The following is a 16,798-nucleotide window of genomic DNA, read 5'->3' on the forward strand; positions in this document are numbered from 1 at the left end:
ATGCAAGTCTGGATTGATTACAATGGCGTACACAAGCAGCTCAACGTCACTTTAGCACCATTCAACGTTTCTAAACCAGATATTCCCCTCTTGTCTCTGTCTCTTGATCTTTCTCTGGTCATGCAGGACCCCATGTTCGTCGGTTTCTCATCCTCTACGAGTTCCCAGCTACGAGCATCCCACCATGTGTTGGGTTGGAGCTTCAAGCAGAACGGGCCAGCAGAAGAACTCAAACTCACCCAACTTCCCACGATTTCCTCCAGACCATATCAGGATGGAAACTATATTGGGATTATCATGTCTTTCGGTATATTATTTGCTCCAATATTATTGGTTATGTTAGGCATCTGGATTAGTTTGAAAAGAAAATTTGCAGAAGTAATTGAAGAATGGGAACTCGATTATGGGCCTCACAGGTTCAAGTATAAAGATCTCCATGTGGCGACTAAGGGGTTTAAGAAAGAGAAGCTCCTGGGTAGTGGTGGCTTTGGTAGTGTGTATAGAGGTGTATTACCCACCTCCGGAATCGAAGTTGCAGTGAAGAAAATCTCCCATGACTCTAGACAAGGGATGAGGGAATTTGTTTCTGAGATCATCACCGTCGGTAAACTAAGGCATCGAAACCTAGTAATGCTATTGGGGTACTGCCGACGTGAAGGAGAATTCCTTTTGGTTTATGAATGCATGCCCAACGGAAGTCTAGACAAGTTCCTCTTCGATCCATCTATGCTGGTGCTGAATTGGAGTCAGAGGTTTCAAATTGTTAGAGGTGTAGCATCTGCTCTGTTTTATCTACACGAAGAATGGGAGCAGATTGTGGTTCATAGAGATGTCAAGTCTAGTAACGTTCTATTGGACGGGGAATTCAATGCAAGATTAGGAGATTTTGGACTTGCAAGATTGTATGGCCATGGAAATGAACCTCAAACAACACATGTGGCTGGGACACTAGGTTATATTGCACCTGAACTTTCAAGAACCGGCAGAGCCAACACAAGCACAGATGTGTTTGCATTCGGGGCTTTTATGTTGGAAGTCGCTTGTGGAAGGAAGCCTATAAATCCACGAGCTTCAGGAGATGAGGAAGTGGTGTTGGTGGATTGGGTGTTCTCTTGCTGGAGCAGAGGGGCAATTCTTGATACAGTGGATCCAAAATTAGGGATTAATTACGTAGAAAGGGAAATGGAGTTGGTGTTGGAGATTGGAATGCTTTGCTCTAATTGGGTTCCAACAGCAAGGCCAACCATGCGACAAGTTATGCAATATTTGGAAGGAGAACTTCCTCTTCCAGACCTGTCATCTCTTAGTCTGGGTGCTAATGGCGTAACACCTGTGGATGGGGAAGGCTTTGATGATTTTGCCGTGCCTCTATCAACGTCTGTTTCAGACTGGAGACTTTCAGGAGGACGTTGATTCTAATTACCCTATTGGATTCTGCTGCAGTCAACAACTTGAAAGCATCAACACAACTTCTGAAAACCGGTTAGAGTTCACATTCTATATAAGCTTTGTTGTGTTTCTTAGTAGATTTATACCATGCAATGTAATCTAGTTTTCCTTACCCCCAAAAAAATGCTTGTTTATTTCTTTTGTGTGACAATTTGAGACTTCAATGCCCTGATTCAAGCCCAACAAAAATAGGTCCATTCCCAATTAAGCTCAATTTTGGTTATTCAAAATGGACAACAAAATAAAAACAGAAAAGGAAATCATTTAAAAACTGTTTAACAATAACTGTTCATTATGGTTTCAAATTGGAATATTGGCATCTGCAATCTAGTAAATTTTTCTATCAACGAATGGATCAGATTGAATTGGAAAATGGAAAGATTTGTACAAGTTATACGTTTCGTCACCATTTTGTGAAAAATCGTTAAGTATGAATATGTTAGTATCTGTGACTCAATTAGTGAAATAGTATCTCTCTCCAAAATAGCAGGCACTGCTTAGTAAACGGTTCATTTTTTATTACTTTACTGCCTTTCATATGTTGATTCAAATCCTAACTGAACCAATTAACTTGAATCTAATTGATTAACACTCTTAAGAGGACCTATTTCCTGCATGATGTTTGGTGGGAAGTATAGGAAGCATAAATCTTAGGGATTTTTTTTTTTGAGTAATTTACATCCCTCTTCCCTGTACTTTGCTTTTATTACATCCTTTTCCCCTATGTTTTTACAAATTACATCCACCTCCCATGTAGTATGTTGAATTTTACAAGTAGACTCACTCCATTAACTTTTTTCTGTTTAATTTGTACAATATTTCAGTAATACCCACATTACCCTCATTATTGTGTTTTTACTCTTTCACCCTTTACCTTGATATACATCTTCCTTTGCAAACGACAATCGAAGCTATGATCCTGTCAAAGTATTCCTCTTCCTTGGTGAACGACAAAAGGCGAACTGCGAATGACGACATGTATGCATACTGGGTATCGAGACGCCTCCTTCTATTTGCAGCTAATCTGCAAATTTGGGGATTCTCTCTTTCCAGCGATTGATTGACGATGATGGATTTTCAAGAGAACAATTTGTCCAAAGTATGATCTTTGCCAAAATAATAACGTTTTCAATTCTAACTTCAAAATGATTATCAACCTTCACACAAAAAGAAAGAAATATGGCTTAGAAAAATAACGTTGTCATTTTCAACTGACAAATTGCTCTCGCTTAATGTTCCTATTTACTGTAAATCATTAAGCTCGCTCGCGAAATGTTCCAATTTACTTGAAGTTGCAGGGAATATTTTCAACTGCTCAAGCGAATGGCTGACCACAAGGTTTCTCACATCACTTTGAAAGGAACAAGTTTGGTAAAGGAGATTATCTTAGGGTCTGCCCTTGGGTTGCTTGCGGGAGGGCTGTAGAACACGCATCACTGGAATGAGCAAAGGAAATCGAAAGCATTTTATGACATGCTAGAGAAAGATGGGGTTAGTATTGTTGCTGAAAAATAGACCTTCCGCATCCAATATGCGGTTAGGTGTTAATAAATTCTCAGCCAGGTTAGTTCTCTCTCTCTCTCTCTCTCTCTCTCTACCCTTCTGGTGTATTCCGTGCAAAAAACGGCATGGATCTCAGAATTCCTATTCTTCACGCTATTTGTGAAGGCTTTGACTGACAAGGAGAGCAACTCATGTGAAATAATCCAGCTCCTTTAATCCTCATCTGGAAGTTACGACAATTGAAAAAACAGAAGTCGTTGATCGAGAAATAAAGGATGCTGAAAGTTTTTTTTCTTCAACTCAAACTTTCTGAATCAAAAGAGTGGGGAACTACCGCTGCAATTCACCTTCAACCTCTTTGGCAGGCTGTCAGAGAAGGCAAGGTTGGAGTCACTGATGGAGGGCATCTTTGCGCAAAACCAGAGAATTATTGTCATAGTTCTTGGCAGGGAAAGTTAATTACATCCACATAAGGGTAAACACAAGTATTTGCATTGTGGTTGAATTATAAATGCTAAAATCGTCTTTTACATTTCAAAATTAACATACACAGGGAGGGGATGTAATAAAAATAAAGTACAGGGTAGGAGATGTAAATTACTCTTTTTTATTTTTTTTTAAGTAAAACTAAATCTTAGGGTCAAGAGTTCAAATGGAACCTAATTCGCCTATGAACCTTTTATTGCAGAGTTTGAGAAGGGTAAATGTATACAGCCTTATATGATATAAATATTAATATAAAATCAAACAGTCAGAATCGACCCATCAAGGCTTAGTTTGGGTCGATTGGGCATGCCGATTGATCAGGTCTAGGGCAATGCTATCAACTTCTTGCCGTTCACCGCCCGATCATGTACATCCAATTTCACATATGCTTTAAATCCGTCCCCTCATGTGTCTTGATTGGTAAGTGTTGCGCCCATCTGCACGTTGCTAATCTGGAGCTGCAAATCCTTGGAGTTGAGTATTTTGTTGCTCGAGCGTTTCATCTGATCAATTGCGTCACTGAAGGAGCTCACGCAGTCTTTTAGAACTACGGTGGTTCCCTTGTCGTAATTGGATTTTCCTGAGGTTCGAAATGTAAGCGGCGACGTCACGAGCACTAGAGAGACTGATCTCGATAAAGACGCAAGCGAGCTTGGCTGGGCTTTCTCTGACCTCCTTAGCGTGGTCAGAGAGGCTGGAGTAGCAGACGTCACGATACAAGGTTGTGTTGCAGTTGGTACAGATAAAATCTCCAACATTTCACAAAGCTTTAGTTGGCTTTGGTTGAACTCACCACGGCCAAACTTCTCCGGTAGCCTTGGGCACTGGAGCTGACCCTTCGGTCATCTTCTCTGGGAATAATCTCTGTTTCCATGGAGGCTTTTGTTGGATTTATGGGCTAAATTAATTATTCGGGTTGACTAAATGGGTGAGAATCGAGTTGCATGAACTGGTTCGATCCACTCTCAAGTTTAGGGATATGCTGGCCCAATCCATTGTGGATTAGGGTTTTGGGTGCAGGACAATATTATAAATACTAGATTTTGGGTCCCTACAACCATTATTCACTCTTCCCCACTTTACCACTAAAGTGAGAGACCCAATGAGGTTTAAGGGGTTGTAGAAGATCCATAGCCATGCCTAGAGAGCGAAAGTGGAAGCGACCAACATCAATCTTCTTCAACATACTTGGTGAAAGGTGCAATTAGATCCTCTATAATTTTATTAAATTCATGTTCTTGTTTCTCTGTGTGGTTTCTTCAATTGGGGTTTTGAATTCGAACCCCATAGGGAGATCTAACAGCTTCCTCTCCTCTGGAAACCTTAGAACAAGGGGATCTTTGCGTTAGAACGAAACCTAGGTCAGATTTGATCTTCATCAGCCCATGGATTGGATTGGATTGGATGATTAGGATTTGCACAATGGAAGGGTAAAATGGAAAACAACTAAGAGACTAACACCGTTAGTTTTTTGGTGCTTCAAGTAATGCGTTCAATGGTTCGGGATGTCAAAGTAATCTGGTCACAGTAGAAAAGGTGTCGACGTAAATAAAAAAGCCCATCTTCGTTTAACATCTCAATACTGCCCCATTGCTTTCGGCCTTAATGGTCGAGCCCAAGCCCCACAAGCGGCTCAACTGTGGCTTGTGGCTTGTGATTCTATACATTTACGAGTAGGGGTGAAATAGGGTTGATCCTAATTGGTCCTATTTTTGCCAGGGTTGGTAATGATTTATCAAATTAACATTATAAACTAGAACCATTAGATTATAGTTTCAGGTTGTCATCTTATCCTTTATATATATATATATATATATATATATATATATATATATATATATATATATATATTTGAAAGGAGGACGTAAAGAACCTCTAACAGGAAACAAGTCATTGAATTTCTTATGTTCTGGTTAGATTTTAAATGCCAATCATTATGCAAACTAGAACCGAGTAATTTACAAACGATTTATCAATTCTATTTAAATGGTTTAGATTTTTTTTTCCCTACTTATTCTATTGAATGTTGCTGGCCAATGGCCTTCTACACCTACACACACCCACCCACACCCTTGCATTCGATAGGGTTTTATCCCACAAATTTCATACCTGGATCCTCTCAAGTGTGCCCAATGCACCAGTGCTCATCGAACGTCTAAAAACACTTGGACACTCACCCTTGACCGTTGGATGTGCATTGGAGCACGGACACACTTGAGAGGATCTGCTTCCACAATCTCTTCTCTTGGACGCCAACTCTTCAAATGGAAGCTGCCACCACTAAGCTAGTGTTCATTAAATGGTCCAATTCATCGACCACTAAGCTAGAGTTCATTATATGGTCCAATTCAATTTCAATAATTTGTTTCCATTTGATTTCATCACCCGGGCCTCTTATAGTCCCACAAGGATATGATGAAAAGGTCCTCTTTCCGAAAACATGCTCTTGAGATGAGCAAGGGCTTTTTGCACAGCACAAGTCACCAACTGTGCTAGCAGTTGTTAATTTTTTTTCCCATTTTAAGATACGTTTGGATTGAAAATTTTGATTTCTAATCCAGATCTGATGGACCTTGTATAATGATTTGTACAGCCAGAATTGGGGCCAGAAAAGCTGAATCAAGTTGTGATTTTAAAAATCTGAATGTTTTAATTTGGTCATCCTTATCAATTGATCCATATTGGAAGATGCGGTCGGATCCATTGTTAGTTAAAACGGAAACAGAAAAAAAAAAGAGATGTACGGTATGGGTTTTAAACAGATAAAAACGATGAATAGTACGGTAAAAAAAAGGGTCAAAAAAATAGGGAACGACAAACGGACGAAAAAAAAAGATACAAGTATTAAACGTGTAGTTTTCAAAAAAACGAAACAAAAAAACTGATAGTATACTCATGCAATTTGAGATATTATTACTTGTATACCTACATCTAATGTTTCAAAAGCTCTTGGGAGTCCCAAGATTAAATAGCCCAATGGGCTACAAGAATATGAGATGTTGCTAGTTTTAGCTTCTCCTTACTCAATGGGTTACAAGAAGATGAAATGTTTTTCCTATAGATAATATGGAAGTTAAACACCAAAACCCTAGTATCCTATCGTCTTCACTCTTCACTTCTACGAATGGTTTTTTTTTTTTTTTTAATAAAATTCCTATTTTACCTTTAAAATATGGATACACGTTTAAAATGGCCGTTTAAAACATGTTTTAAATGGATTTTTTTGCCTTTTCCGTTTTTCCCATATTGTATAGTAGCATACGAGAAAACATGTTTTAAATGAGAAAAAACGGCGACCGTGTTTTAAACACGTTTAAAACGCGTTTTAACTAACAGTGATCGGATAAAAATTTCTCTCTTTTTTATTTTTTTATTTTTTTTAATATTTATCTAAAGCCATTGGCCTCTGTGGGATGACTTGTACACTTTGGAAAATCCAATTGAATAAAGAATCCTTATTTGTTAGATTTTTTTTTTTTCTTTTTCAAAATTCAGGATCTGGTGAGGCTTATAGGATGACCAACGCAATGGGAATTGGGTATAGAAAAGCTGATTCAAGTTGCGATGTAAGGGTGTCAAAACTAAACTGATGTTATTTGTGAAAACCTAACAAAGCCGTTTACATTGAAATCGTGAAACCTTATAATAAATGATTGGGTTTTTGTTTCAACATTGAGTGTTTAGTTAAATGATTTGCACCGAATCTAAAACTTAAACCTTAAACATTAAACTCTATGATAGAAGAGGATTTGTCACAATGTTAACCTTCTTTTTTTTTTTTTTTTTCTTTTTCAATGATAAGAAGTTAAGAACCGTGCTATAGTTGAACACCATACTAATGAGGGTATCGAAAAAAATACTCTTAATATGAACACTTCGTAGAAAATGATGTCATTTATATGGTCCACATGATTCTTGGTTATCTTCTTTTCTTTTTTGTTTCTCGGGTTGGAGGGGGACTCAAATCCTCTACGGTAAACAGTGAATGACAGTGATAATCTAATGGCTAGAGAGATCCTAACAGACACCCAACTGTTGAATCTTCACTACCACTCAATATCTCCCTGCAGATGACTTTTGTACAGAGATTTTAGAACTCCCTTCTTGTTATTTAGAGAAACAAGTGTCTGATGTCCCGTTATGTGAAAATGAAAATCAGACATGGACGTTGCAAATATCTGATGGTTTGACTGTCGCTAAGAAAAGGGGAAAAAAAAAATCTAATTTTTTGACCATTAAATGATCACTTTGACGGCCACCGATCGATTGACTATTGAATGCTACGTTTTTTTAGCCAAAGGAAAAGGAGAAGAAAAAATGAAAATAAACTACTGAATGTTTTACTTAACTATCAAAGAGTTTGAAGGGTAATATGAGGTGAGGTGAGGTGAGGGCAGGGGAGGGGGGAATGATACGTGTTGTTACCATTGGTAATTGCTCCGATCGATATTTTTTGTGAAAGTCGTTGTCATGGTAAATAGAGTTTTACATATGAGAACGTGTAGCACACATGAACCATGAATCATAATTTTCAAGTAGCCATGAAGTGAAAATTGGTCAATTAGTTTTACATGTCAATGACTGAACCCTCCAGACAAGAAAATCAGTCAAACTATTTTCTTCCCTTAAAATAAAAGTGAAAAATATGTGATTCTAAACTCAAAACTTAGACCATAGGTATCACTGAAATTGGTGGGTCAATACGTTAGTTAATGAGGATAGTGATTCGTGCTTTAATGTAAGATTAGATAATTAGATGGTCCAAACCATCTTCAATAGCTTGAATGATGCACATCCAAAGCACCATTACTTCGCCTGTTAGAATTGATGTGAAAATACTCAGTTGTCTCCATTATTCAATTATAGGAAAAAGGCTCATCCTTATTTTTTTTATTGAATTTTATTTACCCTTGAAAAAACCAAGTAAGGCAAATACACCCTGCCAGTATAGTGTTGTCATTATGCCCACACATAATTAGGCATGAAAATTCCTAACATGCATAGGGCAACTGGGTCTTTTCGCATGCAATAGTGTCTAGGCATAGGGAATGAGTTTCATCCTTTTTTTTTTATTGAATTTTATTTACCCTTGAAAAAACCAAGTAAGGGCAAATACACCCTGTCAGTATGGTGTTGCCATTATGCCCACACACAATTAGACATGAAAATACCTAGCATGCATGGGGGCAACTGGGTCTTTTCGCATCCAATAGTGTCTAGGCATAGGGAACGCTAGATTGACAGGGTTCTTTCTTTCAATAAATAAATGGGCAAACGAATGCTACCCTGTTGGCATAGATATAAGCCACTGTGTGGAGCACTCGGAGGGCATGCAGGTGCCTCATTAGTGTGGATCAACATGGTCTTTTTGCTTCTATTGAGTCTAAGCTTAGACACATGCAAGCAGGTAGCATTCTTTCTTCTTAAATAAAGAGAAATGTTTTTTTGTCCGACAGCGTGACCCCTGCACCATAACCCCAGCAAATGAAAACACAAACTTGGGCATTGATCAGGAGTGGCTCAGTGATCATTTGGTATCCTCGATGTTTGATGGTAGGGGTGAACTCCCGAATAGAAAATAGGTCCCCCGCCTATATAAATAATGCTATGGGTGTAGTAGGCATGGGAGGCACTTCTTTTGAATTCCCTTATATAAAATTTGAAGTGGGAACGACCACCATGGCTGGCCAGTCAATTCTCTACGCAAGGTTTTAGTAGTTGGATAGTCAACCTATTCTTTTGACTTGTTACCTAGATTGACTTGTATAATTTTTTTGGGAGAATAAAGAAACCCACACAACCCCTATCCCCCCTCTCCCCACCCCCAAAAAACGAAAGAAAAAAAAAATCACAAAGATCCAAGAAGTCCAATCCAAGTGCTGACGTTCCAATCTAGATGTCCCAATTGGTCATTCCATATATATTGTCCACATTGAAAAGTCTTATAAATTCGGGAATTCTTGTTCTCGATTTTGAGGCTTAAGAAGCAATGGTATGCAAACGCGGCTTTAGGCTTACCCTTAAAATTAGTTATTGTTTTTATTTTTTTTGGGTACAAAAAATTAATGCTGACAAGTTAGAAGGTGATGAGGTGAAATGAGCATTTACCAATGGAGGAGTATGTTCAAACCCTCCCAACCATTGGATGTTTGTTATACCTTATCGCTCACCATTGAAAATCCGAACTCAACTGTGACCAACTTTGTTCCTCCTCGCCAGAATTGGTGCTGCCTCGCAAGGAGGAGAAGTTGGTTTCATCTATAATGGATTCGCCGGTGCTGACGTGCAGCTGGACGGCATAGCCCACATCACATCTAACGGCCTCCTCATGCTCACCAATGCCACATCGTTTCAGCTGGGCCATGTCTTCTACCGTACCCCGATTCACTTTCTTAACTCATCCTCATCCTCATCAGGTGGTGGCGCCGGCGCCGGCGCCGACGTTCTCTCCTTCTCTACCACTTTTGTCTTTACCATAGTTCCCGAGTACCCCCAGATGGGTGGTGACGGGATGGCCTTTGTCATTTCACCTACAAGAGGCCTCCCATCTGATGTTCTGCCAAGAAAATATCTTGGCCTCTTCGCGGACCACAGCCTCAACAATTCAAACGATCATATATTCGCAGTCGAGCTCGACACCGTACTCGACTGGGAGTTCAATGATATCAACGACAACCACGTTGGTGTCGATATCAATGGGTTGGTCTCTGTTATTTCCCGGACGGCGTCGTTCTATTTCTATGAGGACGCTGAACCATAGCCTAAGCCTAAGCCTCAAAAGTGGCGACTCCATGCAACTCTGGATTGATTACGATGGTGTGCGCAAATATCTCAGCGTCTCATTAGCTCCAATCAATTATTCTAAACCGTTTGCTCCCCTCTTCGGTTTGACTCTTCATCTTTCTCCGGTCATGAAGGACCCCATGTTCGTCGGTTTCTCATCTTCTACTGGTAATCTTTCCTCATCCCACTATGTGCAGGGATGGAGCTTTAAGCTGAATGGGCCAGCAGAAGAACTCAATCTCACCCAACTTTCCACGCTAAATGGGCAAACAGAAATACTCAATCATGGACCCAACCAGAAATCAAAGCTTATTCAGATCATCGGACTTCCTATAATTGCTGCTGCTTTAGTGTTGGCGACGATCATTGCCGGTATCCAGATTGTGGTGAAAAGGAAGAGAAAATTTGCAGAAGTGCTTGAAGAATGGGAACTCGATTATGGACCTCATAGGTTCAACTATATAGATCTCTATGTAGCCACTAAGGGGGAATCTCCCATGATTCTAGACAAGGGATGAGAGAATTTGTTGCTGAGATCGTTATAGTTGGTAATTAAACTCCGGCATCGAAACCTAGTAATGCTTTTGGGGTACTGCCGGCGTTAAGGAGAATTCCTTTTGGTTTATGAATGCATGCCCAACGGAAGTCTAGACAAGTTCCTCTTCGATCCATCTATGACGGCGCTGAATTGGAGTCAAAGGTTTCAAATTGTTAGAAGTGTAGCATCTGCACTGTTTTATCTGCTCGAAGGATGGGGGCAGGTTGTGGTTCACAGAGATGTGAAGTCCAGTAATGTTCTATTGGATGGGGAATTTAATGCAAGATTAGGAGATTTCGGACTTGCGAGATTGTATGGCCATGGAAACGAACCTCAAACAACACGTGGTTGGGACGCTGGGTTATATTGCACCGGAACTTTCAAGAACTGGCAAAGCCAACACGAGCACAGATGTGTTTGCATTCGGGGCTTGTATGTTGGAAGTTTCTTGTGGGATGAGGCCAATAAATCGAAGAGCATCAGACCATCAGGATGTGGCGGTGTTGGTGGATTGGGTGTTTTCTTGTTGGAGCAGAGGAGCAATTCTTGAGACAGTGGATCCAAAATTGGGAATCAAATCGTAGAGAAGGAAATGGAGTTGGTGTTGAAGCTTGGAATGCTTTGCTCTAGTTGGGTTCCAACAGCAAGGCCAACAATGAGACAAGTTGTGCAGTGTTTGGAGGGAGAACTTCCTCTACTAGATCTATCATCTCTTAGTTTGAGTGCTAAATGCGTTACACTTGGAAATGGCGAGGGCTTTGATGAGTTCGGGGTATCTCGATCACCTTCTGTTTCAGAATGGATACTCTCTGGAGGTCGTTGATTTTCACCCTATTGGGTTCTGTTGCTGTCAATTATTTGTTTCGTAAATAACATAACCCTTTTGTGACGAGAATGATTCTCGTACGATGACATGATCCATACTCGCAATTGACACCCTTACGAATGGAATTGTTTATACTTAAATCAATAAACTTGACATCTATATTTTGTTTTGTAGTAGATTTAAAGTGAGTACCCAATGCATGAGGCTCTCCTATTACGGGGTTTAGGGAGGGCCATAATGTACCACAGCCTCAATCGCACTTTGCGGGGATAATGTTTCCTAATTCAAACCTATGACCATTAGATCACAATAAAGGAACAACTTTATTTTGCACCAATGTAAGTTGATATATTATTCTGTGGCCCCATGGTGGTGGAAAGTGTGGGAGGCCCAATTCTTACGTTTTAGCGTTCAAACTGGGCGTAGCTCGCCTCTAAGAATGGTTTTCTACTAAACCATCCAAATATTCAAGCCCATTAGGTCCTTTCTTACATAAACATTTCATTCATCCCAAGCCATTTTGTTTCTATTCTAAATCTTAATTTGACAAGTTTCCAAAATTTTTAATCACAGGGTGAAGCCCTCACCGATTATATCACCTACGTAGGTGACATTTGAGATTTCTCAGTTCTCACATAGCTTTAGAAAATATTCCACATATAATATCTCAAAACTAAATCAGGTTATTTCATTTGTATAGTGTGGTCTATGTTAGCGTTCTCATGTGTTTATCTCTATCTTGTCATATGAAAAAAAATCTCTACCCTTTATTTTTGGGAAAGAGAGAAATTTACATAAGAAGCATTGGTATAAGCTGGATCTAGATTCATTGTTGGACGACCTTATTCTCTAAAATGAAAGCAATCAAGAGGAGGCAAAGATTGAGCATTATGGCATTTTATCAGAACAGGCTGATGAGACAATCAAAGCATGAACAATAAATACCCCAATTATTTAAAATAAACCACTTCTTGGCCGATATAACTAATTCATATTGACATATGTCTCTGGCAATACTAATACATATTGGTCGATAAACTGACACGATACCAATCATGAGAACCATGGTATCTTAAGGATTGCTTATACATTGGTATTGAACAAATCTTGGTGTCTTTGGCCCAATAAAAAACCATGACTTCAATCTCGAAACAGAAATTATAATTTTTTTTTTTTTTGTCATTTCAAGTTTACAATAACTTCTATTCCTAGTGATAGCACTAACTTTTTTCGTCATTTGGGTTGGACCAAGGTTTGTCTTCCCAAAAAGACAGGGAGATTTGGGTATTTGTAGAGTTAAAGATGTCAATATTGCTGGTACTCTTAAACCTATCTGGAAAGTGATTTCAAAAAAGAAAAGCATTTGGGTAGATTGGGTTTACTCAAGATATATACCTCAAAAGTGAGTTTATTTGGACTACCACATACTCTGCGGATGTCTTCTGGCGTTGAAGAAATTTCTGAAATACCACTACCTTGTTTTTGATCATATCAAATCTTCCATTGAGAGGTTATAATACTTATCTTTGGCTTAATAATTGACCCCCTGATGAAGTTCTAATTGTTAAATACGGTGATAGAATTAGTTATGATATGGGATCAGATAGGTTGGATAAGGTGTTTTCCATTCTTCTAGATTGCGTCTAGGACCCTGGTCTTGGTATTTTAAATGCTTTGATTGAGATGTGGAACAAATTACTAAGTATTCAATTGAGACTTAGAGGTAGTGGCAACATGATCCTGTGGATGGTTAATTCCTCTTGTTGCTTTACCTCAATATTTGCTTGGAATTTGGTTCGTTCTATTGCCCTAGGTACAAAATGGTTTGGTTATCCTCTGCTATTCCAAGGCATTCATTCTCAATCTGAAGAACTATAACCAATTGTCTTCCCACTCGAGACTTTCTTATGCATAGAAATATTTCTATCCCTAATTGTTGCCTGTGTTAGAATTCCTTTAAATATTTCTATCCCTAATTGTTGCTTGTGTTAGAATTCCTTTAAAAGCCTTGAGCACTTGTTTTTTTATTATCATTTCTCTAAGTCGGTTTGGGGAAGCATTCTTCGCAAGCTTTAGCCAAATCCTAGAATTATTCCTCCATTTGAGAGAGAATGGAAATATATTTTAAACGTTTTAATGGTAAAACTCTTTGTGATCATCTTGGTAAGTTGGCATTCAGTGCAACATTATATCATATTTGGTGGGAAATGAACAAAAGAAGATGGACTACAAATTCTCGTTCACTGGAGCAGATTAGGGATGCTATTATTTTTAATATGACGAATAAAATTCTTCATAATTTTGTTGTTTGCACGGATACAAATAGAAATCGGTTCCTGGTATCTTCTTGGAACCTTCCTGTCTTCTCTCCTCCCCCTTAGATTAGGCGTCTTCTTGGGACCTTCCTATCTTCTATCCCCCCCCTTGGAATTTTCTTTTATCATTCTCGTTTTTAGATTGTTTTCTCTCCCCCTTTTCTTATTGTACCTCTCCCTTCTTTTGCTTGTTTCTTCCTCCCCTTTTTTGGGTTTGTCCCCTCTTTTAGGGATTGAGGCCCATCTCTTTAGGACTTGATAAGGCTTTCTCCCTGGTCTAACCAATTTGACTTGGTATACTATATTTGTTTTTCTTTCCTGTTTTAATATATTTTTTATTCATTAAATAAATATAAATATATATATATATATATATATTACATCTAACACGTTAAGCACCTACATCACTACTAAGGCATTTTTTTTCCCCCAGTAAATGGTTGCTATGGTTACTAGACCCACTTCTCTCATAACTTTACATGCTACATCTAACATAAACCGACAACAACCAATCGGAATCTCTCCACCGACCACCTTATTTTCTTCTTGTTTTGTCAGCTTCCAATCTTTATTAAAAGTAATACCAAACTAGTGGCGACCAATATCTTTCCATGACTTCCGTCACTCTTTTCCAATCTGCTTTTGAGAAAGTAGAAAAAACGTGATGATCCTCTTACAGACACTACAACAAATCACACTTGTAGTTACGGTCACTTAGTTGCGGTTTTAAAAACTGCAGCTATAAATGTCATATAACTACAGTTTATTTATTTATATGAGATAATATGTGATATTTAAATTTATAATTAAAAAAAAAATTTATAACTGCACAAAACAAATCATACTTAAAAATCATGGTAATAAGAGATACTTATTAATGCGATTTTAAAATCATAATAATAGAAAATCTTGTTACTGCGGAAACAAAATCGTAGTAATATGAGATACTTATTGCTACTGTATATGATGCGATTTTAAAATCGCAGTAACAAAAAATCTTGTAACTACGAAAACAAAACCATAGTTAAAAATCGTACTAATATGGGATACTTATTACTACAGTATATAAACCACTGTAACAAAAAACCTTGTAATTGTGGAAACATAACTACAATACACTATGCAAAACAAAATCACAGTAAGAAATTCGCCAAGAAAGGGTATCTTTTCATCTGTAACTCCAATTGACTTGATACCAGTGTCATCGGATCTTGCTTGAAAAATTAATTGGTGTAGACTTAAGTTTTTTTTTTTTTTTCCTAGTCCCCTTACAGTTTTTATGGTCTTATCATGTCGCCCGATAAGGGTCTTCAAAATGGATCCCTATTGCTTGGAACTTTGATTGGCGTTATATTAATATCATCGGATCCCACTTGAAAAGTTAAGTGATTTAGACATAAGATTTTCAATATTCCATTGTTTCAAGCTCTTTTTTGAGACTTGAGATACAATTTGTCAAATAATTTATCTTCATTTCCCACCTAAATACATTGGATTAATTGATGTCGGCCCTATACGATCTCGATTTAATGGTCGATATGGTATCAGTGGATGGAGAAAGTCGTCAAATCAATAGATGAGATCACCCCCGCTTTCGAGAGGAAGGCATCACCAAGTGATGACCGAAATAGGGTAACCCAAAAGATGAAGCATACCAAAAAATTCTTTCCTTCGACGATTGCTAAAAACTACTGCCAGGCCTGTATTTAGACTCAAAGGTGATTTCAACATCCTGGGAGCAGTTATGATCGAACGAGCGCCCTTACTAGTAAAGCCTCACTGGAACTAAGAGGGGAAGGCTGGGAAGTGCTATTCGAAATCTTTCTTCTCACTTTCCACTTCTTGCTCGAATAGCCCTAGTACTTTATCCATGATGAGCTTAGCATGTGTGAATTGCTCGGTGAGATAGAGGTCGGACCAGTGGAGTTCGCCTCTCCGCATTTCACTGAAATGGGTAGAATATCTTACTCCTTATTCCCTGGGTGGGAGGGAAGAGGAAGTTTGGTTTACCCGAAGAAAGATTTCGAATAGGGATCAATATGGACAAATGATAATAAGGTAGAACAATCGATTTTTTTTAATCACAACCAGGAGAATTTGAGTTCAATGTGGATCGGTAATAGCCGTGTCTGATCCCAAGACTGAATTTGATATCTTAAACCGTAGACCCTGTAACCTTGTACCCCTACTCCCTCTTCCTTGCTACGTTGTGGCCTCCCCTCATGCCATTTCTTCATGATCTCTCCCAGCCATCCCATCTCAACCCTCTTGGTCGCTTGGTTAGCGCAGCTCGGCATGTAGCTTATGTATTTTTCTAAGATTATCTCATCATTGTAGAAGACACTAATTCTGTTAAAGCATCGGTACAGGAGACGCCACCATCACTAAAAGACAGGTTAGTTGTAATAAATCTTAAATGCAAAGGTGATTCAATTAAAATTTTCAAACTTTTGGATTGTTAAGCAATCTAGCCATAGTACACTTTAAGGGCCCGTTTATTAACGTTTCTGCCCGTTTGATAACGTTTCTGCCGTTTTTGTTTCAAGAAACGGCAGAAACAGAAATTGCTGTTTCTGGAAACGGAAACAAAAACAGGTAAGAAGGTATTTGATAAATTCTGCACCTGAGGTTCAACAGTCGCCACTGCTGCCGACTTTCAGGCTGTGTTTTCTGGTGCCGGAGGTGAGGCCCAGAGCGATTCCAACTCCTTTTTGTTGTTGATTTCAGTCACGACCCCACAGTTCTCCTAGGGGACTCCTCGATCTTGACCTCAACCTCCCCCTCCGCTGGAAGTCGCTTAATATTGTGATTTTGGGAGCGTCACTGGTTCAGAACGGACAATATTTGTATTTACATTTCAAGTTCTTGCTCCTTCATTTTTTTCTAAGAAGGAAAAAA

At 38.7% G+C, this 16,798-nt stretch overlaps 1 protein-coding gene and 1 pseudogene across 1 annotated transcript; both read left to right on the forward strand.

Moving 5' to 3' along the window:
- Window positions 1-1,594, forward strand: LOC122076415 (L-type lectin-domain containing receptor kinase IV.1-like). Its single transcript, XM_042641714.1, has one exon. The coding sequence runs from the start codon at window positions 1-3 to the stop codon at window positions 1,411-1,413; it is 1,413 nt and encodes a 470-aa protein (XP_042497648.1). The 3' UTR covers window positions 1,414-1,594.
- Window positions 1,595-2,772: 1,178 nt separating this feature from the next.
- Window positions 2,773-2,964, forward strand: LOC122075841 (annotated as a pseudogene).
- The last annotated feature ends 13,834 nt before the right edge of the window (window positions 2,965-16,798 follow it).

The sequence above is a fragment of the Macadamia integrifolia genome, chromosome 4 (genome assembly GCF_013358625.1).
Source record: "Macadamia integrifolia cultivar HAES 741 chromosome 4, SCU_Mint_v3, whole genome shotgun sequence".
In the NCBI taxonomy this organism is placed as follows: domain Eukaryota; kingdom Viridiplantae; phylum Streptophyta; class Magnoliopsida; order Proteales; family Proteaceae; genus Macadamia; species Macadamia integrifolia.